This window comes from Vombatus ursinus, unplaced genomic scaffold (assembly GCF_900497805.2).
Source record: "Vombatus ursinus unplaced genomic scaffold, bare-nosed wombat genome assembly UNPS02014821.1, whole genome shotgun sequence".
In the NCBI taxonomy this organism is placed as follows: domain Eukaryota; kingdom Metazoa; phylum Chordata; class Mammalia; order Diprotodontia; family Vombatidae; genus Vombatus; species Vombatus ursinus.
Genome location: NW_020954599.1, coordinates 13,951,087 through 13,977,369, shown reverse-complemented (window position 1 = coordinate 13,977,369; position 26,283 = coordinate 13,951,087). Strand labels below are relative to the sequence as shown.

At 38.2% G+C, this 26,283-nt stretch overlaps 1 protein-coding gene across 1 annotated transcript in view; it reads right to left on the bottom strand.

Annotated features, from left to right (window-relative positions):
- Positions 1-1,411: 1,411 nt before the first annotated feature.
- Positions 1,412-26,283, bottom strand: part of HADH (hydroxyacyl-CoA dehydrogenase) — a 54,604-nt gene continuing 29,732 nt past the window's right edge. The window contains exons 4-8 of the mRNA XM_027837575.1: positions 20,116-20,242; positions 14,823-14,912; positions 13,059-13,131; positions 4,315-4,431; positions 1,412-3,114 (exon numbers count right to left, since the gene is read on the bottom strand). Of these exons, the coding sequence (XP_027693376.1) occupies positions 2,996-3,114; positions 4,315-4,431; positions 13,059-13,131; positions 14,823-14,912; positions 20,116-20,242 (526 nt within the window). The 3' untranslated portion in view covers positions 1,412-2,995. The remainder of the gene's footprint in view (positions 3,115-4,314; positions 4,432-13,058; positions 13,132-14,822; positions 14,913-20,115; positions 20,243-26,283) is intronic.

Sequence of the window (26,283 nt, the reverse complement as noted above, 5' to 3'; positions counted from 1 at the left end):
ATGTAGCCTGCCGGTGACTCTGCCCACATCAAGCGTTCTTGACTCAGTTGGCAAATTAATTTTCCAAAAGAGCAGATAGGACCCTATCATCTCTCTAGTCAATAAACAGTGGCTCCCTAACACCTATAGGAGCAAATATAAAATACTCTATTTGAAATTCAGTGCTCTTCATGATCTGGCCCTCTCCTACCTTTCCAGGCTTCTTATACCATGTACTCTGAGGACCAAGATGCTGGCTTCCTTACCATTCCTCACACTCCATCTCCTTACTCCAAGCATTTTAAACAACTGTTCCCCTTACCTGGAATACTCTCCCCTCTTTATCTTCACCTCCTAGCTTTCCTGGCTTCCTTCATATCCCAGCTAAAATCCCATCTTCTACAGAATGCCTTTCCCCATCGCCCTTACTGCTAGTGCCTTCCCTCTATTGATTATGTTCTATTTATCCTGTACATATATATATGATATATAGGCACATATGTGTTGTACAAAGTTGTTTTCATGTTGTTTCACCAACTAGAATCTGAACTCTTGACAACAAGCTGTCTTTTGCCTTTATTTGTAGCTCCAGTAATGCCTGGAATGTAGTAGGAACTCAATCATGGGTTATTTGACCCTGAAGGCAATAGGAAGGCATTAAGTTGGTTCATGGGAATCAGCTAGCTAAGGAGACTGAGAGGTGATTAAACAGATGAGAGGACCAGGAGAGAATGATGACACATAAACCCAGAGATGGGAGAGACTACCTAGAACTGATTTTCTTCCTCCTATTATGATGTATAGAAGGAAAAAACATGATTTGTCACAGGCAGATCTGTATCTGGCTGGTGACTTTGGACAGCCCTGCCTCACTTAAATCCAATTCACTTGCAAGTCATCGAATCACCACCCTGATGTCATGGTCCTCTTCAAGAATGAAGGGCAAACCATACAACCTCTGACACTATGTTAAATTCTTGAGCCTCAGTTTCCTCAACAAACAAGGGTGCTATAGAGATATCCTCTACTTTTCTTCCATCTCTAGAGCTGTGATTTTGTCAATAAAAAAACCCTACACAGATGGGGATTCTAAGAGTTTGAGTCTTTCTTGAACCTAGGCCTTGCATTTTTCTTAGCCAGATGAAAAGTTGGCATGACCCCACCCACACTCTCCCATTTTAGGCAGAGTCTGGGTCTCCAGAGCCTGGCTCTTAGATTCTTAAGCTGCCCTTTCCTGGCCTTCAGGATTCATGAAAAGCCCTTCAGTATCCAGGGCAGGGCACCATATCCTTTGGTGACTAAGCTGAGACAGTCAGACCCAGAGGTCTTCCATTAATCCCTTTGAAGGGGAGGAAAAAGCGCATTCCTCTGCCCAGGGATTGAGCAAAAAGGTCAGGAACCAGTCTGCAAAAAAAAACCCAAGAGCCCAGAGTTGTTAGATCACATGGTTAACCTTTATTAAATGGAAATAGGGGCAGCTACACAGGTGTTTCCTTTGTTTTCTTAGGAAACATTTTATAAAAATGTTCAGAGAAGCCTCAATTTCTTTAGACTGTTCTGAGTGTACATTCATCAAATGATATACATACATATATATCCCCGTACACGCTGAAGATTGATATGTGTGCATATATATATATATACATAGGCATGTGCTCATTTTAGTTTCATTTGAAAGAATTCCTTTTTTTTTTTTTTGCTAATGTGTGATTAGAGAAAAGAAGTTCCCTGCTCCTCTCCCATTTCCCTAGCATTGAACTTTTAACCCAATATATACTCCAGCAATGACTTTTGCGGCGGAGGGACTAGGTCTATGGGTTGTTTTTTTCCCCCCAGCTTCATTCCAGTATTTTATCTGGTTATCCACTACTGAGGTTCTAATTCCCTGCTCAGCTGTGTGACCTTGGTCAATTCATTTAACTTTAACTTCTCTGGACCCCAATTTTCCCATTTGTAAAATAAGGGAGTGGGAGTAGACAAGGCCTAAGATCTTTTCCAATCCTAACACTCCATATCTTTGAAGATACCTCTTCAAACAATGATTAAAAGAAGCCTAGATTCCTTTACTCAAAGTAATTGACACCATGATGAATTGACATCATCTTAAATAATCAGAGATCTCTTTTTATACCGAGAAGGAAAAGCAACCCATGAAAATGATAGCCACATGAAGATCTAGACCAGAACTGTTTCTATGTCCCTACCCTCATGCCATTTCTGGGGGGAAATTTTTAAGCACAGAGTGTTTGTCTTAAACTACCAAACTGTACTTTGATCATTACTTGAGTTTTACTAAATTTTGTTTTTTAAAAAAGTGCACATTTTTATTAAATCCAATCTGTACAGCGGTTTCCAAAAAGGTTGGAGAATAATGTGAATTAATTAGGAAATTCAGAAAAATGGTACCAATTCTCCATCAAGGGCAATATCATAAGATTGTTTTTCTTCTGAAAAAGGACTGAATTAAAACCAAAGTTTCTATTCTTTGGTGTCTGGTCAGATTGTTTCAAATTTGATGCTAGGAACATGGTGAAACCTCATAAGGCAGTAAGGTATCACACATGGTCTCCTAAAAGGCCAGGTACACACTGCCACCTGCTGGATGAGAGTGAGCACGGCTTAAAACACACGCACACACAAACAGAAAAAAGACAACAATGGTACATGCATTCCCCAAATAGGAGAAGACACAAAGAGGTGCCTCCTTCTTGATAAGCATATAATTTTACAAGAAAATGAATAGATTCAAAGGCATCATTTGCTCCAAGGCACAAAGGGCATAAAACTTATAGAAAATTTGAGACAGACTAAAAAAAAAAATTAGTTCTCAAATGGAGAAATTTGTTATTATGTAATGAGTGCAAAATAATCTTCAAAGAGATAACAATCAAAATGCACAAAGATCAGGGCAGGCTGCGTGAGGGAACTTCTGACCAAACAGCATTCCCACCGGGCTCTTGAGATAGCCAGCTGGTGCCTGCTGACAGAGACTCCCTCACTCGAGACACCAAGGGGATCACTTGTATTTGTAAAATCCTTCTCCTGTCTTCCTGCCGAACTTCTTTTCTTCTACCAATTTATTTAGCGCTTGGGTGGGTTGGAATAATGGATTTTTCGAATCCATTTTATGCCAGCCTAATGAGAAGAGAGGAAATAAAAGGTCTACCATCAGAAACTGACCTTGTCATCACTGCATTATATTTCTGGAGCTCTGGCTGGTATCTAAGATTAGGAAGAAATGGTGCTATTCTGATCTGAACAGTAAGTTCTTTGAGTAAGAGCAGAAATTCAAATACTAAGGTGGTTATACAAATGGGATGAAAATGTCACCAACCAAAAATCTTCCCCACAAATCATCCAATTCCCTTTATATATAAGTGAATCAAACCTGAAACCCATTTCCTCCCTCTCATAGAAAGGGTGGGTGGAGGGGAAGAACAGGTGCAGAATGTTGCTAACATTGTCAGAATCAGCCACAATGTTGGTTACTTTTTTTCTTCATTTTACTTTCTACTCACAAAGGGGTGAATAAAACAATAAAAGTAAATAAAACAAGTAAAATAAAAAGACAACAAATACAAAATAAAATAAACAAAAAAAGTCAAAAAAAGCCAAGCAGACCTTAACTTTCCCTCTAGAAGCCTTCTATTCAGAAGCTTCCCTACTCAGGACCTTATTTTATTTTCTAATCATTTGTTAGATTTGAGATTTTCTCATATATTGGTTGGGCTGTTTCCATCTATCTATCTATCTATCTATCTATCTATCTATCTATCTATCCATCTATACTACAAAGAATATATCTATACTCTTTGGGTTATAAGGAGGCCAGTAGGGAGTTTGGTTAAAGGGTCTCTCACTAATGAATCTATATTTTTTCCATCACCCATATTCAAAGAACTGAATTTGCTGCTGACAATATGTCATATGCCAGAAGACTCAATCTCCCAAGTCCAATATTTAGGCTATCTCCTTTCTTCCATTCTCTCTCTTAGCCCCATCTTGTGGAAGTCAGCAGTAATACTCTAAGCATGACTAGGATGGACCATTTTGTTGGGGTCTCTAGATTCACTCCATGAAAAGGAACGACTTTTTAAAGGAGAGATGATGGACGATCAAATGAACACTTTCTTGTCTCTTGGCATCTATTAACTTCACTCTCAAGTTGAAACATGGTAAGAAAGGGTGAGGTACTTCAGTAGTACCAGTCACTCAAATCCCTTATCATCTCAGTTTTTTAAAGTCTTTCCTGCTACGGAGTGGGCTATAATTTATACCTACCCTGGGGAGTGGGGGGGTAGAGGTGGGGGGAAGAGGAAACTAGCGACATCTTACCATCCACGATGAACTTTGTGGTATCTAGACCAACATAGTCCAGGAGTTCAAATGGGCCCATGGGGTAACCAGCTCCCAACTTCATGGCTGTATCAATATCTTCTTTTGATGCATCCCCTAGAGAAAAAGGTTCATTCTCAATTACTGTCACCTTTCAACCATTCCTACCACCCTTCTACTCTGCTTAGTTAGGGAGGGAAGGGAATAAGCATTTATACTGTGCCTCCTATGTAATACAAACATTATGTCATTTGATCTTCCTAAGAACCCTGCAAAGTAGGTGCATTACTATCGTCATTTTATATCTGAGGAAACTGAGGTTAACTTAAGTAACTTGCCCAGAGTCACACAGCTAGTATGTGTCCATCTGAACTCAGTTCTCGCCAACCCCAGGCCCAGTGCTCTGTACTACGGTACCACTTAGCTGCTGGATAAGTTTTATGCCGGAAGCTAGTTGAGCAAACATCACCTTATAAATCTTCATTACAGAAGCTCTTGATGGCTATCAGCCAAAAGGCACACTAAGATTCTCAAACTATTCCAAGACTTACTGGATTTGATGAGACCTCATCTCGATTCATTTTCGCACCCCCAATATGTGGTACTAATACTTCTGACTTGGGAAGGATAGAAAATTGTCCCTTTTCTTTGAATTGGAATCCAGAAATCATACTTAAATCATACTACTAAGAGGTTATGTGTGTGACATAGTTGATAGAAAGCCTGCCTCAGAGTCCGGGGTCAAATCTTGCCTTTGATAACCTTCTGGCTCCAGCAGTCTGGGCAAAGTAACGTCTTAGTGCCCCCCAGGCAACTCTAAGACTAAGTGGTAGAGGAGGTACCACCTGCATTGGTAGAGAAAGTTTCTTCTTCTAGGGAGTTCTCTTTTCCAATGAAAGTCCTTATCCGCATCCAAGGTGTAAGTCCAAGAGTGGCAAATAGAATATAGCCCTCTGGCAACCTCTCCCAACTCCATGTCATGAAAAATAATAAGCAAATAATAACTAAAATTCTTGAGATACGACTAAGATATCTGACAGCTCCTGTGCTCTGGCCACTAATATCAAGTGGGTACCCAAACCACAAAATCTGCTTACTTTGCGGGGTCTGCACAACTTTCACATCAGGCAGTATGGTGCAGAGAAGCTACAAAGCCCACCATGCACTTAGCCTGCTAATGTGCATTAGGCTACAGACCACAGTGAAATGGCTGGGAAATAAGGACCCACCACAAACATCAGAGCTGGCATGAACAATGACAACATCAATAGTAAAATAAGGATGAGTTTCTGGAAGCCAGCCAGTCCACCACTCCTGAGGTAAGGAAGGCTTTCTGCCACACGCTGCCTCTTTAATCTGTACACAGCATGCCGGCTCCCCACACCAGCATTGTGGGGCGGTGAAAACAGCAAGAAAAGAGGCCAAGTCAGCAGCCCAGTGAACTGGGAGGCCAAAGATGTAGAGGCTGCAAAACGAGGGCTTGGTACTATTTCAGAGATTCCTGACCTGACGTCCTCAGATTTGTAAAAATTTCCTTTGTGATCCTATGTATTTTATTTTATGCATTTAAAAACATTATTCTGAGAAGTGGTCCACTGACGTCACCAACTGCCATGGAGAGGGGGGGCATGATATTAAAAAAAAAATACATTAAGAACCTCTGGACTAAAATGCTTTCTAGCCCTAAGACAGAGAGAAAAGGAGGAGGAGGAGGAAGAGAAGAAGAAAGAGGAGAAGGAGAAAGAGATGGAGGAGGAGAAAGAGAAGGAGAAGAAGAAGAAGAGAGAAGGGAACAAATTCTTATGATTTACACTCAGACATACTATCTCTGAAAATGTTTTTAAGTGAGAGAATATTGCTGCGAGAATAAAGCTAATAAGCCTAGATCACCCACATGCTTTATTTGAAAATAGAGTATTTTATTAAAAGAAACTGTCTTTCAAGACAGCGCAAATTGCTTTCACTGCCTTTGAGGAGTAATTAGGTATATTTGTTGATGGATAAACAGAAATGTTGGTTTGATCTTGGAGGGAAAGTGAAGCAATTGCTTCCAGAAAACAGGGGCAAAAGTTTTGATTTATAAAAGATTTTCATAAAAGCAAACGCGCTTTCATCTCTTAGGAAGTGCCAGTTAAAAATGTTTTGTTTCAAAAGTGACATTCTCAGGAGCAGGCAATTGTGAATGGAGTAATTGAAAACAATTATGCTGCTTTTTATCCAGTCGAATTAAAGCATGTTTGCCTTTGAAGCAGACATGATAGTTATCTTCCCAGAACTGGGGGAGGGACAAGTGGGAGGAAGCATTTCATTTCACTCTGGGTGATTTCCCCCCAAGCTGTCTATTTCTCAGGTAGGTAAACTAAGGATCTTCCCTATTTTTTTTTTTTAATCTATAAGGAGTGATTCAAGAAGCTTCTCCAGTCCCAGTTGGTCATCGATAAGAAGATGGTAACATAGCAATGAGCAAGAGGCAGACGGAAGTCCTTAGAACCCCATGAATGTTCAAGTGGGAAGACCCTTCAACTGGACAAGCATTTATTACCTACTGTATTCTGGGCACAGTGCTAGACACAGGACACACAAAGCCAAAAGCAATCCCTCTCTGAGCTTCTGTTCTACTACAGGGGCACAGAAGAGTGCAATTTACGTTAAATTACTTCATAGTAATTTCATGAGGAAAAGAACATTAGCAACTGGGGAGGGAGGGAGATCAGGAAAAACCTCATGTAGCAGGTGGCACCTGAGCTGGGTGTGAAAGGAAGCGGAGGATAATCTGATATGGGAAACCACCTATGCAAAGGCTGACAAGTGGGATATAAGAATAATATCTGATATTTATCTAAAACAGAGGTTCTTCACCTTTTTTCTGTAATGGATATTTCTGGCAGTCTGTTGAAGCCCTTTCCAGAATGTTTTTAAATGTAAAAATAAAATACATAGGATTACAAAGGAAATCAGCTTTATTGAAATAGAAATGAATTTTTTTCCCCTAAGTTCATGGATCCTTGAAATCTATCCATGGACTTCTTGTTAAGAATCTCTGATATCAGAGCTTTTAAGGGCAGTAAAGCACTTTACATACATTATCTCATTTGATTCTCTAAACTTTGTGAGATGCCCCTCCCACCACCACCATCATCATCATCATCATCATCATCATCATCATCATCATCATCATCATCGTACCATTTTCCAGGTGAGTAAATTGAGGCTCAGGGAGGTTAACTGACTTACGTGATTAGTAAGTATGTGAAGTGAAATGCAAACTCAGGTCTTCCTGACTCCAAGTCTATCACCGTATCCTCTACACCACAAGTGATCATTGTGTACAGGGAATAGTTAGCAGGTCAGTTTGCCTGAAATGGAGTGCTTGAAATAGAGTAATAAGACACAAGACTAGAAATTCAGATGAAAGCCAGATTATAGAAGGTCTTTAGCACAAAGATAAAGGTTTTGTAGCCTAGATACTGAAAATATCTAAGTAGCTGGGCAACATAATCAGGTCGGTGTTTTAGCAATGTCAATTGGAAAGCTGTGTGATGGATAGTTTGGAAAGAGAAGAGGTTGGAAGCAGAGAGGCCAATCAGGAGTTTACTATTACAATCCAGGTGACAGGTGATAAAGACCTGAAGTAAAGGAGAGGTTATGTGACTAGAGAGAATAGGCGTTAATGAGAGATGGTGTGGAGGTAGAAGGAGCAGACTAAATGATTGGATATGAGGGGTGAGGGAGAGGGAAGTGTCAATGAGGACACCAAGATAACAAATCTAGGTGACTGGAAAGATGGTGGTGACCTCAAAAGAAACAGGGAAATTTGAAGAGGAAAGGTTGCAGGTATGCAGAATTTGAGCTGCTTACAATTGCCATATACAGATATGAGGGTAGTTGGCATCGAGATAACTGAACCCATGGGAATTTAAAAAAATTACCGAAGAGTATACAGACTGAATAGAATAGGGCCCAGGACAGAGTCATGGAGGAAGGGCACATAGGAGGAGGAGGATAATTAAAGAAAAGGGGAGGGGGAGAGGAGAAAGAAGAGTCAGGCCAAAATTAGATTTTGACCAAATTCATTGCACATACCACAACAACACCCACATGGATATTTGATGTAAATATAAAAGGTTATATAATTTTTTAAAAATTAGAAAAGAGGGAGATATAATTTCACAATTATAGCTAACAGAAGGGAGAATTCTTAATGTTTTAAACAATGGATAGAGGTAATCATAGAGATAAAATGGACAACTTCAATTACATAAAATTGAAAAGCTTTGTCACAAGCAAAATTTATCAATTAAAATGATAAGGGAAACAGTTCAGGGGCAGAGGGGGAAAGGAGAAAAATCTTCACAGGAAATTTCTTCGGCAAAGGCAAAGATATTTGAGATATCTAAGGAACTGCTACAAGTATAAAAGAATAAAAGACATTCCCTCATAGATAAGTCAGCAAAGTACAGTTCTCAAAAGAAGAAAAACAAGCTATCAACAACCGTATGGAAAAGTGTTCAAATAATGAAAAGAAATAAAAATTATAGCAGGAAATAGTAAAACTACACTAGAAGGGGACCTCAGCTTTCCCCTCTCGGAACTAGATAAATCTAACCAAAAATAAATAAGAAGTGAAAAATGAATAGACTCTTAGAAAAGTAAGATATGATAGGCCTGTGGAGAAAACTGAATGGGAATAGGAAGGAGTGTACCTATTTTTTCAGCTGGACATGACACCTTCACAAAAACTGGTCATGGAGCAAAAATCTCACAACCAAATGCAGAGAAGCAGAAATATTAAATGCATCCTTTTCAGATTATAATGCAATTAAAATTACATTTAATAAAGGGCTGTGGAAGCATCAAATAAAAGCTAAATGGAAACTAAATAATCTAATCCTAAAGCATGAATGGGTCAAAGAACAAATATTTCATTAAAGAAAGTGATGACATTCCAAAATTTGTGGGATGCACAATGTATATCTCTAAATGCATACATCAACAAAAGAAAGAACACAGCAATTAACTGGGCATGCAATTTTAAAAAAATAGGAAAAAAAATTAAAATCCCTAATTAAACACCAAAATGAAAATCCTGAAAATCAAAATAGAAATTAACAAAATTGAAAGTAAAAAACCATGGAACTAATAAATAAACCAAGGAGTTAGTTTTATGGGGGAAAAAAACAATAAAATCGATAAACCACTGGTTAATTTGATTTAAAAAAGAAAACCAAATTACTAGTATCAAAAATGAAAAGGGTAAATGAATAAAACCAATGAAAATGAAATTAAAGAAATTATTAGGAGTTATTTTGCCCAATTATACGCCAGTAAAACTGGCAATCTAAGTGAAATGGACGAATATTTATAAATATATAAACTGCCAAGATGAACAGAAGAGGAAGTAGAATACTTACTCTATCTCAGAAAAAGAAATTGAACAAGCTATCAATAAGCTCCCTAAGAAAAAATCCCCATGACCAGATGGATTCACAAATGAATACTAAACATTTATGGAATCCTAATACTATAAAAACTATCTGAAGAAATAGGTAAAGAAAGAGTCCTACCAAATTTCTTTTATGACATAAATATGGTTTTGTTATCTAAATGAGGGAGAGCAAAAGAAAATGACAGACCAATTTCTTTATTGAATACTGACACAAAAATTTTAAATAAAATACTAGCAAGGAGATTATGTCATATATCGCAAAGATCATGCACCATACCAGGTGGGATTTATACCAGGAATATCAGGAAAACTATCAGTGCAATTGACCACATCGATAATAATAATAAAAATCATATTATGTCAACAGATGCAGGAAAAAGGCTTTGGCAAAATACAACACTGATTCCTATTAAAAAATACAAGAAAGAATAGGAAGCAATGGAATCTTTCTTAAAATGGTAAGTAGTATCTATCTAAAGCCAAGAACAAGAATTATCTGTAATGGGGATAAACATGAAGCCTTTCCAATGAGATCAGGAGTGAAACAAGGGTGTCTATTATCACCACTGTTATTCAATATTGCATTAAAAATGCTAGTTAGAGCAATAAGACAAGAAAAAGAAATTGAAGGAATAAAAATAGGCAATAAGGAAACAAAACTATCACTCTTTGCAGATGACATACTTACTTTGCAGATGGTATACTTAGAGAATCCTAGAAACAATCAACAGCTTCATCAAAGTTGCAGGATATAAAATAAACCCATATAAATCTATAAATAAATCCATTTCTACATACCAGCTACAAAACCCAGAAGGAAAAGATAGAAAAAGAAATTCCATTTTAAATGCAGACAATATAAAATACTTGCGAATCTACCTGCCAAGATAAACCTAGGGAATATAAGGACACAATTACAAAATATGTTTCACACAAAGAAAGACATCTAAATGACTGAAGAAATATCAATTGCCTGTGGGTAGTCTGAGCCAATATAATAAAAATGGCAATTCTATCTAATTTAATTTACTTATTTGGTGCCATACCAATTAAACTATGAAAAAATAATTTTGTTGAGCTAGAAAAAATAGTAATAAAATATGAAATATCAATGAAAAAATGTGGCCTAGAAGTTCCAGATTTCAAACTATATTCAAAGTAGTAATCACCAAAACCAGTCTGTTACTGGCTAAGAAATAGAGTAGTGAATCATTGAAATAGATTAGGTACATAACACACAGTAGCAAATGACCATAGTAATCTTGTGTTTGATAAACCCAAAGATCTAAGCTTTGGGAGTAAGAACTCAACGTTTGACAAATATTCCTGGGAAAACTGGAAAACAGTTTGGCAGAAACTAGGCTTCAACCAAAATCTCACAAAAGGCAAAAGATTTGGATGTAAAGAGAGATATCCTCAGTAAATTAGGGTAGCATGGAAAAATGTACCTCTCAGATCTATTGATAAAGGAAAAGTTTATGACCAAACAAGAAAGTAGAAGGGATCACAGGAAGTAAAACAGATAATTTTGATTACATGAAATTAAAAAGCTTTTGCACAAACAACACTAATGCAGCCAAAATCAGAAGGAAAACAGGGAAGTAGGGAAAAAAAATTTACAATAAATTTCTCTGATAAAGGTCTCATTTCTCAAATATATAAAGAACTGAACCAAATGATATGAACTAGTAGTTTTCAGAAGAAGAAATCAAAAGTATCAATAGTCACATAAAAAATGCTCCAAATCACTACTGATTAGAGAAATGCAGATTAAAACAACTCAAACCTATCAGACTGGCTAACGTGACAAAAAAGGAAAAATGACAAATGCTGGAGGGGATGTGGAAAAACTAGGACACTGATGCACTGCTGGTGGATATGTGAGCTAGTCCAACTATTCTGGAGAATAATTTGCAATTATGCTCAAAGGGGTATAAAATCATGCATACTCTTTGACCCAGCATTACTATTACTAGTTCTGTAACTCAAAAATATCAAAGAAAAGGGAAAAGGATTAATATGTACAAAAATATTTAAAGCAGCTCTTTTTGTGGCAGCAAAGATTTAGAAATAGAGGGGATGCCCATCAATTAGGGAATGGCTGAACAAGTTGTGTTACATGATTGTAATGGAATACTCTCGAACTATAAGAAATGACGAGCATGATGGTATCAGAAAATCCTGGGAAGACTTATATGAATTGATGCAAAACCAGGAGAACACTATTCACAGTAGCAGCAATATTGTAAGGATGATCAAAGACTTAACTATTTTTTTCCATGATAGTTCTGAAGTACTTATGCTATCCACCTCCGGAGAGAAAACTGATGAACTCTGAATACAGATTGAAGCATACTTTTTAAAAAAAATTTCTTTATATATTTTGAATTCTCTCTTACATTCTGCTGTGCACATGACATGTTTTTTCTTTTCTTATTTTATATTTAAATTTTAATATTTAAGTTTGTATTTTTCTTCTCTTATTACGTATTTAAGTTTTAGTATTTAAGTCTAAAATAAAAAGATTAAAAATGATATTTAAAAATTCTTCATTTTTATTTGGAATTATGCTTTGCATGACCTCATATGTATGATCTCAATCAAAGTGCTTGCCTTCTCAAGTGGGAGGGAGAGAATTTGGAACTCAAAAGTTTAAAAAATTATTGTTAAAAATTTTTTACATGTAATTGGGAAATATTTGATAGAGCACCAGCCCTGGAGTCAGGAGGACCTGAGTTCAAATCTAGCCTCAGACACTTGACACTAGCTGTGTGACCCTGGGCAAGTCATTTAACCCCATTGCCTAGCCCCCCCCCCAAAAAAATAGTATATGTTTATTTTGATCAAGGGTCAACACTGAAGATAGGGAATTGAGACAAGAAGAGAAGAGAGGAACTAGGAAAACAGGTATAAAGACAGAGAATGTAGCTCACAATGAATATGAAAAATAGGTTTAAGAGGAATGAGGCACAGGGAGATGTTATAGTCAGTATGGTGTTCTGGATCATAGAAATGAGACACTTATCAACACACCAAAACCCTTTATGTAAAATGAATGTGGAGGTTATGGGAGTTTAGAACGTCATTTAATCCAGCCTCTTAGTGTCACAGATGGGGAAATTACAGCCCACAGAGCTTACATGACTCCACGAAGGTCACACAGCTCATCAGTGACTCCTAGTACAATGCATACTTTCCCTAGCCTTCCAAGCTAAACACTAAGAATGAGTCCAGGAATGCAGTCCCACATGTAGTTCGGCAATGTTAGCCTTTTGCAAAATAAAGGGTAGAAAATCACCTCTTTCATGCATCCTGATTGCTTCCATAAGATATGGTACAAGGAGACGGTTTACAATAAATCCAGGGCTATCCTGTTTGATGGGGGGAAGAAAGAAAAAGAGCGTCAGATAATCACAATGCTTTGTCAATAAAAAATTTTAAAGATCTGAGAAAATAAAATAATATAAAATTTTGATAAAAGATAATAAAAGATAAAAGAAAATCACATTGCCTTTTTGTTAAGGGTGGAAGGACAGATTATCTGGTTTTTCTTCTCACTTCCTACAATATATATTGTTGAAAATTTACTTCAAATTCCACATTATTTTAATGATTTTTAGACCCATTTGACCAAATGCTAGTGATTTAAATACAAAAGCCCAAGACTAATTTACAGATGGTGACACTCAATCATAGAGATCATGTGGTTTCATAAAGCTAGAGAACAGACATGGAATTTTCTGATTTCTTCAATGGAGATGGGCGATTTTCCAACCTAGCCGGGACTCTTTTCACACACCTTAATGTTTATGCCACAATCTATGCCCTCTGCAGCGTGGGCTGGGGGAACAGGCTCTGGGGCAATGAAGAGACACTGAATAAAGTTTTTGGTTATCAACTATTTCCACAGGGGGCAAGAAAGCCCTTGTAAAATTCTCTCAGGATACTCTTTCAGCCTCTAGACTAAAGAACAAAAATCTAGCCATCTTGACCACACGCAGTACAGTGTTAGAATTTTGGACCAGCAAATAGTCCCAATCCTTTCTCCAGAAGTAAGGAATGTCCTGCCTATCACTCCTGTTGAGGTGGCAGGGGAAGGGGGAGTTGGTCACTCTCTATTAAACTTATAAGGCTGGTTTTACGTGTGGGCCTGACGCTGACCCCCTGTGAGTCCAGGCTTCCTCAGCTATAAAATGAGGTTAATACTTGTATTATCTGCCTCACAGGGTTGCTATGAGTAAAACACATCACACATCTTAAAATACTATATAAAATGAAGGGTTTTTTTTTTCTTTTCTTTGGAGGGGAGCTGTGGAGTAGGGGGAAGATGGGGGTAAAAGAAGGGTGATTCTGGTGAGGACCGCCCCCACCCCCAATACTGATTGGTAACATACACATCTATCTACCAGTATTTGCAAAAAAAGATTAAAAATGCTTGAGGGGTGGGGTGGAACAACTTACTGATGCTTTTTTTTATGGAAGGGAAAATGTCAATTTCTCATTGGTTCAAGAATTTCAATTAATAAGAACTGTACACTTCCACCAGATTGAGTCTAAATTATACAACCGTGATTTGAGGTGGTTTATTTGTGGCAGAGAGAGAAGGAAAAAAAATGAGAGAGATGGGGGGGGGAGAAACAGAGAAAGAGACAGAGGACAGAAGAAAAGAAGGAAGGAAAGGAAAGGAGAAAAAGAGTATAAAGAAAGAAAATGTGAAAGAAAGGAAGGATGAAAGGAGAATGAAAGAAGAAAGAAAGGAGAAGGAAGGAGGAAAGGAGAAAGAAAGAAAGGAAAAAGGAAGGAGAAAAACTGAAGGAAGGGAAGGAGGAAGGGGAAGAGGGAAAGGGAAAGAGAAAGAGAAGGGGGAGAGAAGGAAAGGGAAAAGAAAAAAAAGAGGGAAGAGGAAGGGGAAGGAGAATGGGAGCATTTTTCTAATCATATCTAATCACTAATAGATCTCTTTTTCAACCCAGAAAACAGCAAGTACTCCAAGGGAGAAGAGTTAAAACCCCTAAAATTTCAGATTAAAGCCCACCCATTCTCCAAACTACTCTGAGCTTACCTTGCAAGATACTGGACTCTTTCCCAAAGCTTTGCTAAAGTCCACAAGAGATTCAAATGTTTTCTGGCTGGTCATCGGTGTCTTGATGACCTGGTAATACAAAGCATAAGATGGTAATGGCCTCAAAGTTGTTCAAATAGACACATTAAGAGGACAAAATGAGGAAATGATCAATACCATTGGTCCACAAAACCCTATAAAAGCAAGGGCAAAACTAGTCTGTACGTATCGTTGCTCATACCTCGAGTTCCAAGTGGATGCCTAATAGTAGGGCTCAGCTGTATAAAGTAATGAAGTGGTAGAAAGAGCCATAGATTTAGAATGAAGGAACCTGTGTTCAAATCCCAGCTCTGCTAATTGGTACCAGTAAGACCTTAAGTCACCTAATCTCTCTGGGATTCAACTTTCTCATCTGCAAAAAGAAGAATCTCTAAGGCTCCTTACTTGTGATCAAGGCCTTGATTACTCTCTACCTAATTATAAATATCCTTATTACCTCAGCATGACATTTTAGACCAGCTCTACCTATCTCTCTCTTGGCTTCCATGATATTTCACTTTCATGGGTCTCCCTACTTAGCTCTCTGACAAGTCCTTCCCCATCTCCTATTGCTTCTACTATTCTTCCTCTTCCTGCTTAAATAACGGTGCTCTCTCTTTCACCCACCAAAGGTTCTGTCCTTGACCAATGCTCTTTTCTCTCTCTATTTTCTTCCCTGGTAAGTTCTTCTACCCCCAAGGGTTCAATAATCACCTCTAGGCATGAGACTTGTGAATCTCTATCTCCACCCCGAGCTCTATCCAGAGCTCCAACCCTGTATCTACAATCGCCTGCTCTAGCTGGGGGAGGCTTCAGACTCAACACATCCCCACAGAATTCCCCTTCCCCTACAAAATACTCCCCCCCTCCTCCTATATCCTAGATACCTATTAATCACAGAAGGCATCTAATTCAACCCTTTCATTTTACATGAGGCAACTGATAATCAGAGAGAGAAGTGACTTGTCCAAAGTCACACATCTAATAAGCAGCAAAGCTGACAGTGGAACCCAGATTTGTCTCTAAATGAGTACCCTTCACCCTAGCCCTTACTGCCTCTCACCAGCCCTCCCAATCACCCTTCTCTTCCCCCAAACAACATCCTATTAAATTTCCAAATCCTATTGATTGTAAATCCTGATAGTATCTCTTGTATCTTTTTACCTTATTTTTATCCCTACTATAACCAATCTGGTCCAAGCCCTCTTTTTTTCTCACCTAAACTACTGTCTTCTGTCTTCTAGACACCAGTCTATCCTTTAAACCCAGGTAATCTTTCTAAGGTAATAACTACTGTAATCCCCATTACTCCTTTATTAAAAAAAAACCTTCAATGGCTCCCCATTGCTTAGCTAACAAAATGTAAAACCCTGAATTCTGACTTTCAAAGTTCTGTGCAATCTGGCTCTATTCCAACTTTCCAACCTTATTTCATACTCTCTACTTTTTCATGTACTCTACTGGCAAGTCAAATCAACTCTCCATGCCTCAGTTTCTCTACCTATAAAATGGGTATAATAGTGCTTGGCACATCTTTTCCTCAGAAGGGTGTTGTATAATTTAATGAGTTAATGTCTGTCAAGGGCTTTGAGATCCTTGGATGAAAGGTGCTATATAAATGTAGAGTATTATTATAAATCATGTTTTAATGTGATCATGGATTAGTTAAAAGCATGGGGTGTGGTAGTATGACTAAAAAAAAAAAAAGACATAAAGTAACACCTGGAGGGAGATGGAAAAGAGGGGAGGAGAGGAAGAAGAATTAGAATCTACTTTGGAGATACCAAATATTGGAAAGAAATCCAAAAAGACTATTCTAAAAAAAAAAATGGTTTTTTTTCTTATCTCAGTCACATCTAACTAAATAAATGGTTAGGACAATGAAGCTGGTAGGTGCTACCAGGTTTGAATTTATGGAATAACCCGCTTACCCGATGTTTGGTCAAAGACCCAAAGGAGAAGAAAGTGATCTGGGGTAGGAGGGTCAGGATTAGGCATGGTGTTTTATAAAGAATAATTCTATTTTTAGTTGTAGTGGAAAGTCTGGCAAGGAAGAAAGGCAAAGCACATGGTACCCCCATAAAGGGGAGGCAAAATGACTTTTGAAATGGTCCTCCTAATTTCTATGTTCAATAGCCAAAGGAAGCTATGTATAAATGAGAGCTAAAGTTTGAAACTGGCTAATGTAAGCATTAATGCGGGATTAATCATTGAAACAACACAGAGGAAAGAGTTTCTGAATTTCAAGATAATGTCAACTTCAGTTATACAGCTAATACAGGCATTATCTGGCTAAGAAAAAAAATGGACATTATTGTTGACATCAACATTAGCTAAGTTTGGACTGATAATTTACATAATATACATGTTGTGTGTAACACACACACACACACACACACACACAAACACCTAAATACATGTTAAACATTTTCTCCAATAAAAAATGGTTTAACATATCAGGAAGCTGCTTGAGTACAGCTTCAGAAAGAGTGATTGTTTCATAAAATCAGAGAATTTGGAACCAGAAGAGGCCTCAGAGATTTTGGAGCCCAGGGGTTCTTAACCTTCTGTGTGTCACGGTCCCTTCTCTGAAAAATGTTTTAAAATAAATGAACTAAAATATAGAAGGCTACCAAGGAAACCAAACATATTCAAAAAGTCAGAGTGAAGGGGGACTATATGGAAAAGGTGCTAGAGCTGTGAATTTAGAAGCAAAGATACAGGACGGGTTGAAAAAGAGTAATGATAATTCCAAAAAACAAACAAAAAAAACCCCAGACACCAATGTTCTTTCCCAGGAAGAACCACGTGAGGAGTCTCCAGGGCTTCCCTTGGCACCTATCACCCTGGATGTGGAATGCCTTCCCCCACACTTCGCATGGCAATAACTCCTCAACTATGGAATAAATACTCTTTTAATAGCTGCTACTCTTCAGACACTGTTATTAGCCCTTGTAAAAGGCAAGTTGCTACATTTTCAGGGGCAAATTGTCTATTGTGAATGTATCTCCCTTTAAAACAGAGTCTCTAAGCAAACGAACAGAAGCAACACAGCAAATGATTAGGCATCACTGCAGACATCCCTCCCTGGCCATTTGTTCCCAAACATCTCTGGCCTCGGGTAAGAAAGTTCAAAGCCACAACTGCTATTTTTAATAGTGCTGTTCACAATTATACGAGATCATACATCTCTGGTTGGAATGGACCTTACAGGTCATGGAGTCCAAATCCATCACTGTACAGAAGGGAAAACTTAGGTCCGGAAAGTTAAAGTGGCTTGTCACAATTAGCAGGGCCAGGACCGGAACTTGAGTCCAGTTTAGCACTCTTTATTTGGACTTCTCCTACTAGATGATTACATTAGTGTGAATTTCTCACACTAGGAAGAGTACAAATAAATTCACACCAAGAGTAGTGGGGGTGGGGATTACAACCTGGTTACTTTCTAAGCCAGCCTTATCTAATAAGAGTGTCAGATCTGTGGAGAACTGAACCCATCTGGAGTATCACAAAACAAGGGGATTGTTTCTTTTTTTTCATACGTATTTAATTTTTTTTCAATTACATGTAAACCAAAATTTTTAACATTTTTTTCAAAAGTTTGGGTTCCAAATTCTCTCCCTCACTTCCTTTCCCTCTCCTTGAGAAGGCAACCAATTTGATACAGAGTATATATGTACAGTCATGTAAAACATTTCCATATTAGTCATATTGCAAATGAAAACGGACCAAAAAAAAGTCCTCAAGAATAGTAAAGTAAAAAAGGTATATTTCTGATTGCACATGTATAGCCTGTAGGAGATTGCTTGTTGTCCTAGGGAGGACAGAGGGGAGGGAGGGAGTGAGGAAAAATTCTGGAACTCAAAAATCTTATAAAAGTGAATGCTGAAAACTATCTTTACATGTAATTGGAAAAAATAAAATACAATTAAGTGGGGGAAAAAGTACATTTCAATCTGTATTCAGAGGCTATCAGTTCTTTCTTTGGAGGTGCGTATGACTTTTTGTCATAAGTCCTTCAGAACTGTCTTACATCATTGTATTGCTGAGAATAGATACGTCATTTATAGATGAGCATCGTACAATATTGCTGTTACTGTGCACAATGGTCTCCTGATTCTGTTCACTTCACTTTGCAATAGTTCATATAAGTCTTTCCAAGTTTTTCTAAAACCATCCTGCTCATCATTTCTGGGGCACAATAGTATTCCACCACAATCATATAACACTACTTGTTTAGTCATTCCCTAGTTGATGGGCATCCCCTCAATTTCCAATTCTTTGCCACCTCAAAAAGAACTGCTATAAATATTTTTGTACATATATATCCTTTTCCTTTTTCTTTGATATCTTTGGGGTATAGACCTAGTAGTGGTATTGTTGGATCAAAGGGCACATATAATTTTACAGTCCTCCAGGCCTAGTTCCAAAATGCTCTCCAGAATGACTGAATCAGTACACAACTCCACTAACAATGCATTCGTGTCCCTATTTTCCCACATCCCTTCTAACATTTGTCATTTTTCCTTTCTGTCATATTAGCCAATCTGATAGGTACAATGTGATATCTCAGAGTTGTTTTAATTTGCATTTCTCTAATCAACAATGATTTAGAGCATTTTTTCATTACTATTGATTTCTTCTCTGAAAACCACTTGTTCATATCCTTTGACCATTTATCAACTGGGGAATGACTCACAGTCTTTCATAAATTTGACTCAGTTCTCCTTATATTTGAAAAATGAAGCCTTTATCAGAGAAACTTGATATAAAATATTTTTCCCCAGTTTCCTGTTTCTTGGCTGAATTGGTTGCATTTGTGCAAAAACTTTTAAATTTGATATAATCAAAACTATCTATTTCACATTCTGTAAATTCTCTGTCTTGTTTGGTCATGAATTCTTCAAGGGGACTGTTTTTATCAGTTGCCTTCTTCAACCTGCATACATAATCCTGCAAACAAATATAGTAGCCTATCGGTGATCAGCAGCAAAATCTTTCATACTATTGGTGTAAGCACAGGACTCAAGAACTTAAGGCCCAGCTATCTGCATAGTTTTCTCCATCATTCATTCTCTCTTCTCTTATTTGTGTCCTCCCTCATCCCTCTCTTCTCCCCACTTTTGCTCTCCCTTCTTTGAAAAGATAGGCTTTCCGAAAGATGGAAATATCTTATTTGAACACAAGAATAAACCAGCACAAGTCAACAGTAACAACCAAGCAAACACACATGTTTATATATACAAATACAAACCTCCACCAGCTTCATCATGGGCACAGGATTGAAGAAATGAAGCCCTCCAAATCGGTCTTGCCTGGTGGTAGAATTGGCTAAGTCTGTGATATGCAAAGAGGAAGTATTGCTGGCGAACATCGTGTGTCTGCAGAGACCAAAAAAAAAAACAAAAAACAAAAATAAAACCATAGGATGTCCAAGTGATTTTACATCATTGGCAATGACTAGGACTTAGGTTTTAAGTATACCAGACTGAGTAGCTACTGACTCTAGATATCAGCTAATCTGTCCCCTTTAGGAAAAAGGAAGAGAAGAAACAGTGTATTCCCCCAGAAACACATCATATGATCTCAGGTTTGGATTTAAATTAAGTCAATATATGATTTAAAGGGAAGCCTGTTCCCTTATCATTCTTTTTCATCTCCTAATTCACATGGAATAAAGGGTGAAAATTCTCTTGTTCTGTGCATGGATTAACAAAATAAAATTACAAGGATAAATGGACATGTTATCTAACTGTCCCAAACAAATTCAGTAATTAAAAAAAATCAGTAAAACCTAGTAAAAATTATATATATATATATGTATATATATATACACACACATACACACACATATATATGTATATACACATACATTTTTTTAAAAGTAGAAACAACCTAGAAACTATTTTACTGTATCATGATAAAGTTCTCAACACAGTCAAGTCAAAAGCTTACTATGAGCCAGAAACCACACTAAGAGCTGGGGGTACAAAGAATAAAAATAGTCTCTGCTTGAAAACAACATGAAAACAAACAAGATAAGCTGAAAGTAATCAACAGAAGAAAGGCTCTAGAATTTAGAGGTATCAAAAGATACTGCTTGTAGAAAGCAGAATTGTAGAAAGTTTAAAGGAAGTCAGGAGATGGAGGTGAGGAGGGGAGGATTCTAGGCAGGGAGACAAAGCAGTGAACATGGACAAAGTGGGAGCCAAGGACATTAATGTCACTGGATAGAGAATAGAAGGGAGAGTAAGGTGTAAAACAACTGGAAAGGTAGGAAGAACCTGAAAAGCCCATTTAACTAATTAAAACCACTTAGGTTCATAAGATCACAGAGCTAGAGTCGTAAGAAGCCTTGGAGATGACCTTGTCTAAAGCCCTCGTTTTATAGATGAGGAAAGCCAGAGAAGTCATGTAATCTTCCCAAGGTCACACAGATAGTCACAGAGCTGAGATTCGAACATAAGATCTCCTACCTCCAAATCCAGTATCCTTTCTCCCGTACATTCCCACCTAGAAACTTAATATTTTGAGGACTTCTCACCTACAAAATGACAGTGTGTAGCTCCCTAGGTCTTCATTGTTGTTGAGTTGTTTCAGTTGTGTCCAACTTTTTGTGCCCCCATTTGGGGTTTTCTTAGCAAAGATACAGGAGTAATTTGCCATTTCTTTCTCCAGATCGTTTTATATATGTTTGAGGCAAATGGGGTTAAGTGACTTACCCAGGGTCACATAGCTAGTAAGTGTCTGAAAGCCATATTTGAACTCTGGTCTTCCTAACTCCAGGCTGGGTCCTCTATCCATTGCACTACCTAGCTGCCCCATGTCTTCACAGAACTACTTAAAGAATCCCTGACGGGCCATCTCTAATCGTCCTGGTGTACATCTTGCCACTGGACCCACATGGCTCCAGAGGAGAAATAAGGTTGGTGACCTTGCACTGCCCTCCCTCCCTTAAATCCAATTCACTTGCAAGTCATGGCAAAACCTTCCTGGTGTCATGGTCCTCTTCAAGAATGAAGGACAAACAACATAATGAATCCCACCATCAGAGAGGAACACTTGTGTGCTTATAGAATTCTGGTAAGGACAATAACTCAGAATAAACTTATATTTAAAACAAACTTCCATCCAGGAAACTCTGATGGCAAACATTAAACATTGTGCTTTTTTTTCCCCAAATAACTTTTGAATATAAATTACCTCTCTTTTTGCAATACGGTTCAGAAAAAAATTCCAATTAAATTCAGGGGGAAACACAGGATAAGATTGTGGCTCAGGATGTGCTGCTCGCAATAATCTCTACACCCCCCAAGATTAATACAAAATGTAACATCTGAAGGCTGGATTACAAGTACCAACGGAAAAATGAAAAAACTTTCTTAAAGAAATCCAAATAGTTGCATATTCCTATTGTGCCACCTTGTGGAAAAATAGGCAATGAGCAGTCTAGAAAAGGCAGGCTTAAATATACTTGATGAACTCCGGTCACTGGAAAGAGTAAGAGAATCACAGGCTTGACCTCAAGGAGGCAACCATAGTTTGTCTGAAATCTAGAGGAAAAACAACCCTTGCTAGTGGGATGGAATCATTCAGTCACTAAAAGAACAATGGGCTAAAAAGAAAAACTATGGACCAGAAGGTATGGTTGCCCTGGGAATTATTGAAGCATATAAATGGACTTCCATAAACCACTAGCTCAAGTAAGCTTAAAGTAGGCTTCTGCCCCATCGTCTAGAATCAGGGGTGGGCAAGCTACTGCCTCAAGGCAAAGCATTAGACTCTCTCAAACAAACTTAAATAGCAGAGTTACTTCTATTGTCAACTTAAAAGCAAGGAAATTTTATTTTGATTTGGGTCTGTACCAGTGAACTGATTTGTGTAGGTTGGGTTTAGGATCTCAGATAAGTCACTTAATAAAGTGATTTTCAATGCCCCAAAAAAGTCCTTTGGACCTACTTATTAGGTCCTAGGGAGTTATGGTCTGCCTTGGTAGAGGGAGTCACCATACATGGAACACTGACATTTTTACACTTGCCTGTATTTTAAAAGTGCTTTTCACATAACAACCCTAGACAGTACGTGGTGGTTGTTATATTATCTTTTAATAATAATTAATATAAATAATAAGCATAATCAATAATAAAAATTATATATAAATAATAAAATTATTAAAAATAATATAAATACTATAAAGCACTTTATAAGGTTTGCAAAGCAATTTACAAATACTATCTCATTTTATTATTAAAACTCTGAGAATCAGGTATTAGTATCCCCATTTTACAGATGAGGAAACTGAGGCTGAGTGAGGTTACGTTACTTCCAGGGTCACAGAGCTAAGTGTCTGAGGCTGTATTTGAATTCAGGTCTTCCGACTACAGGCTGAGTGCTCTATCAACCGCACTACCTGGATGTATAATTTGTTCAATATCAATCAACAGATAAACATTGACTAAGGATGTTCCAAGTGCCAGGCACAGGGCTAGGGAGAGGGCATTCAAAGACAAAAGTGAAAGCAAAAAAAAAAGGGAGGGGGGGCAGCTAGGTTGCACAATGGATAGAGCACCAGCCTTGGAGTCAGGAGGACCTGAGTTCAAATCTGACCTCAGACATAACACTTACTAGCTGTGTGACTCGATGCAAATCACTTAACCCCAATTGCCTCACAAAAAAAAAAAAAAAACGTGAAATAGTTCCTGGCTTTAAGGAGCTTGATCGACTCCCTGGCCTTCTCTACTTTCCAGCCAACAGCTGCCTCACCCTGAAGATTCCTCCACCTTGAGGCTTACTCTCAGGACTGGTGAGTCAGGACCACCATTTCTTTAGGGTCCAAGCACGTGCAATCCTTCTTCACTGTCTCCCGTAGCCTTGCCCTTTTGAGGGTACGCTCTCCTCCTCCTCTGCCTGGGATCTGCCCCAAGTACCAGTTCTTCCTTATGTAATGTCTTCTTCCATGTAAGATCTGTAAGGCTAAGGGCTCTCTTGTATGCTTGCATTTGCAAGCCCAATGCTTAGCATAGTGACTGGTCAGCGCTAAATAAATGTTCTATCTTGTTGTCAGGACTGTAAATACAGCATACTTTTTCACCATGTTGTTCATATGTCTATGTGATCTTTGTCCATGGAGTTTTCTTTGCAAAGATACTAGAGTGGTTTGCCGTTTCCTTCTCCAATAGCTTAAAGTAAAAAGGTTAAGTGACTTGCCCAGGGTCACACAGCTTATAAGTGTCTGGGACTTGACACTCTATCCACTGTGCCACCTAGCTGCCTACTAAGCTCCGGGCACTACGTTAAGCATTTTTACAAATATTATCTCATTTGATCCTCACAACAACCCTCCAAGATAGGTGCTATTATTATCCCCATTTTATAGTTAAGAAAACTGAGGAAGACAAAAAATAAGTGACTTACCCCTCCTCACGCAGCTAGCCGGTATCTGAAGTCAGATTTAAACTCAGGACTTCCTCACTCTAGATCTAGAAAAATCTATCCCACTGCACCACTAGGGACTCCAAAGTCTCTTCCAATATTTTGCATGACTGCACATGTATAACCTACATCAAACTGCTGGCCATCCCAGGGACTGACTGGGGAGGGGAAGGAGAGAGGGAAAGAATTTGGAACTCAAAATTTTAAAAAACAAATGTTTAAAATTGTTTCTACATGCAATTGAGGGGAAAACTGTTTGAAGGGAGATAACCATATTGCTCTTTTTTCCAGCTCTAGCTCTATTCTATGATAGTCTATATTTATTTCTGTAACCCTCCTTGGGTGCTTACTTGTTAGCCAAGATGAATTTAATTTAATTGCTGTAAATATGAACAATGTGGGTAAGACATTTGGGGCAGGAAAGGTTTTTGCTGAGAAGGACTGACCTATGTTTTAGGGGGAAGGGAGGACCATCCTTTAAGATTGGATAGTTGATTTTTTTTCCCATGTTTGTCTAACTTCGTGATATGACATTTTATATCTTGAAGATGTTCCCCTTTTGGAGCTTATTTTGTATAATGTGTAATGGGATGGTCTAAATCTAATTTCTTCCATTTTGCTGTCCAATTTTCCCAGTAAATTTGGCCAAAGAGTGAATTCTCATCCCAGTAGACGGGATCTTTACGTTCACTCCATACTGATTACTAGGGTAGTGGATACATTTGTATCTGTATATTATATACCTAATTAGTCTTTTGTTTTTTTTTTTTAGGCAATTGGGGTTAGGTGACTTGCGCAGGTCACACAGCTAACAAGTGTCCAAGGCCAGATTTGAACTCAGGTCCTCCTGACTTCAGGGCTGGCGCTCTGTCCACTGCACCACCTAGCTGCCTTCTAATTAGTTTTTCTAATCCATTAAGAGTCTAGAGTTCAAGTCTCCTTTCTTCTCTGGCAGGGGGCACCTACAGCCTTAATTTTTCCAGAAGGAAGAAAACAAACATTTATTAAGTGCTTACTTTGCCCCAGGCACTGTGCTCAGTGCTTTATAAATATTATTTCATTTGGTTCTCATGATAATGCTGAGAGTTAGATACTATTATTGTCTTCATTTTACAGTTGAGGAAACTGAGGTAGGCATCAGGGTCATATGGCTAATAAAGCTGTATTTGAAGTCAGGTCGTCCTCAGTTCAAGATTAGTTAGCTGCCCTAAGAAGGGCCCCAATTGGTAAGCCCATGTGGTTCCTTCCCTACCTTCCTTCCAAATGATAACAGGTTCTTGGATTGGTGAGGGGAAGTAACATCAGTTACTTCTGTGAACTAGTCACTATTTATACCTGGTACCAGGCAGCACACTGGTGATCATGCATGCCATCAACAACTATCTTTGTACTGTAGATTTTATATGATCACAGCCTTTAACAGGGTGCTCTGCCTTAAAGCCTGTGGCATTCATAGCAAAGAAACTTAAGAAACATAACTTAAGAAAACAAAATAAAATGAGAAGGAACACTCATTTCACAATCACAGAGCTGAAAGGGAACACCTAGAAGTCTTCTAGCCCAGTCCCTCTCATTTTGCAGATAAGGGAACTGACATTCAAAGAGATGAAACAAGAGATCATCCAGAAGGATGAAGCGAGATATCTTCCATTTCTAAGGGTAATAAAACATTCCAACATCTACATTAACTCTACTGGAGGAGACGCTATTGCTGATAATGACTCTCTGGTCCAATGTGCTGAAGACCCATCGGTTTCCTTCCTACTGAGGTAGGCCTGATTTTCATCCGAAAGATGGACAGAGCTGAACAAATAGTCCATCATGTAGCCGATCCAAGACAATCAGGGGATAGGGACTCATCCTGTGATTCCACTGAACTCATTTGTGAGAAAATTCCCCTCTACCAGTGCAGGACAGCTCTTTCTCTGCAACTCAGTCTTCGATAGTTGTCCAGAGCACTAAGAAGTTAAGGGATTTGCCCAAGGGCAGA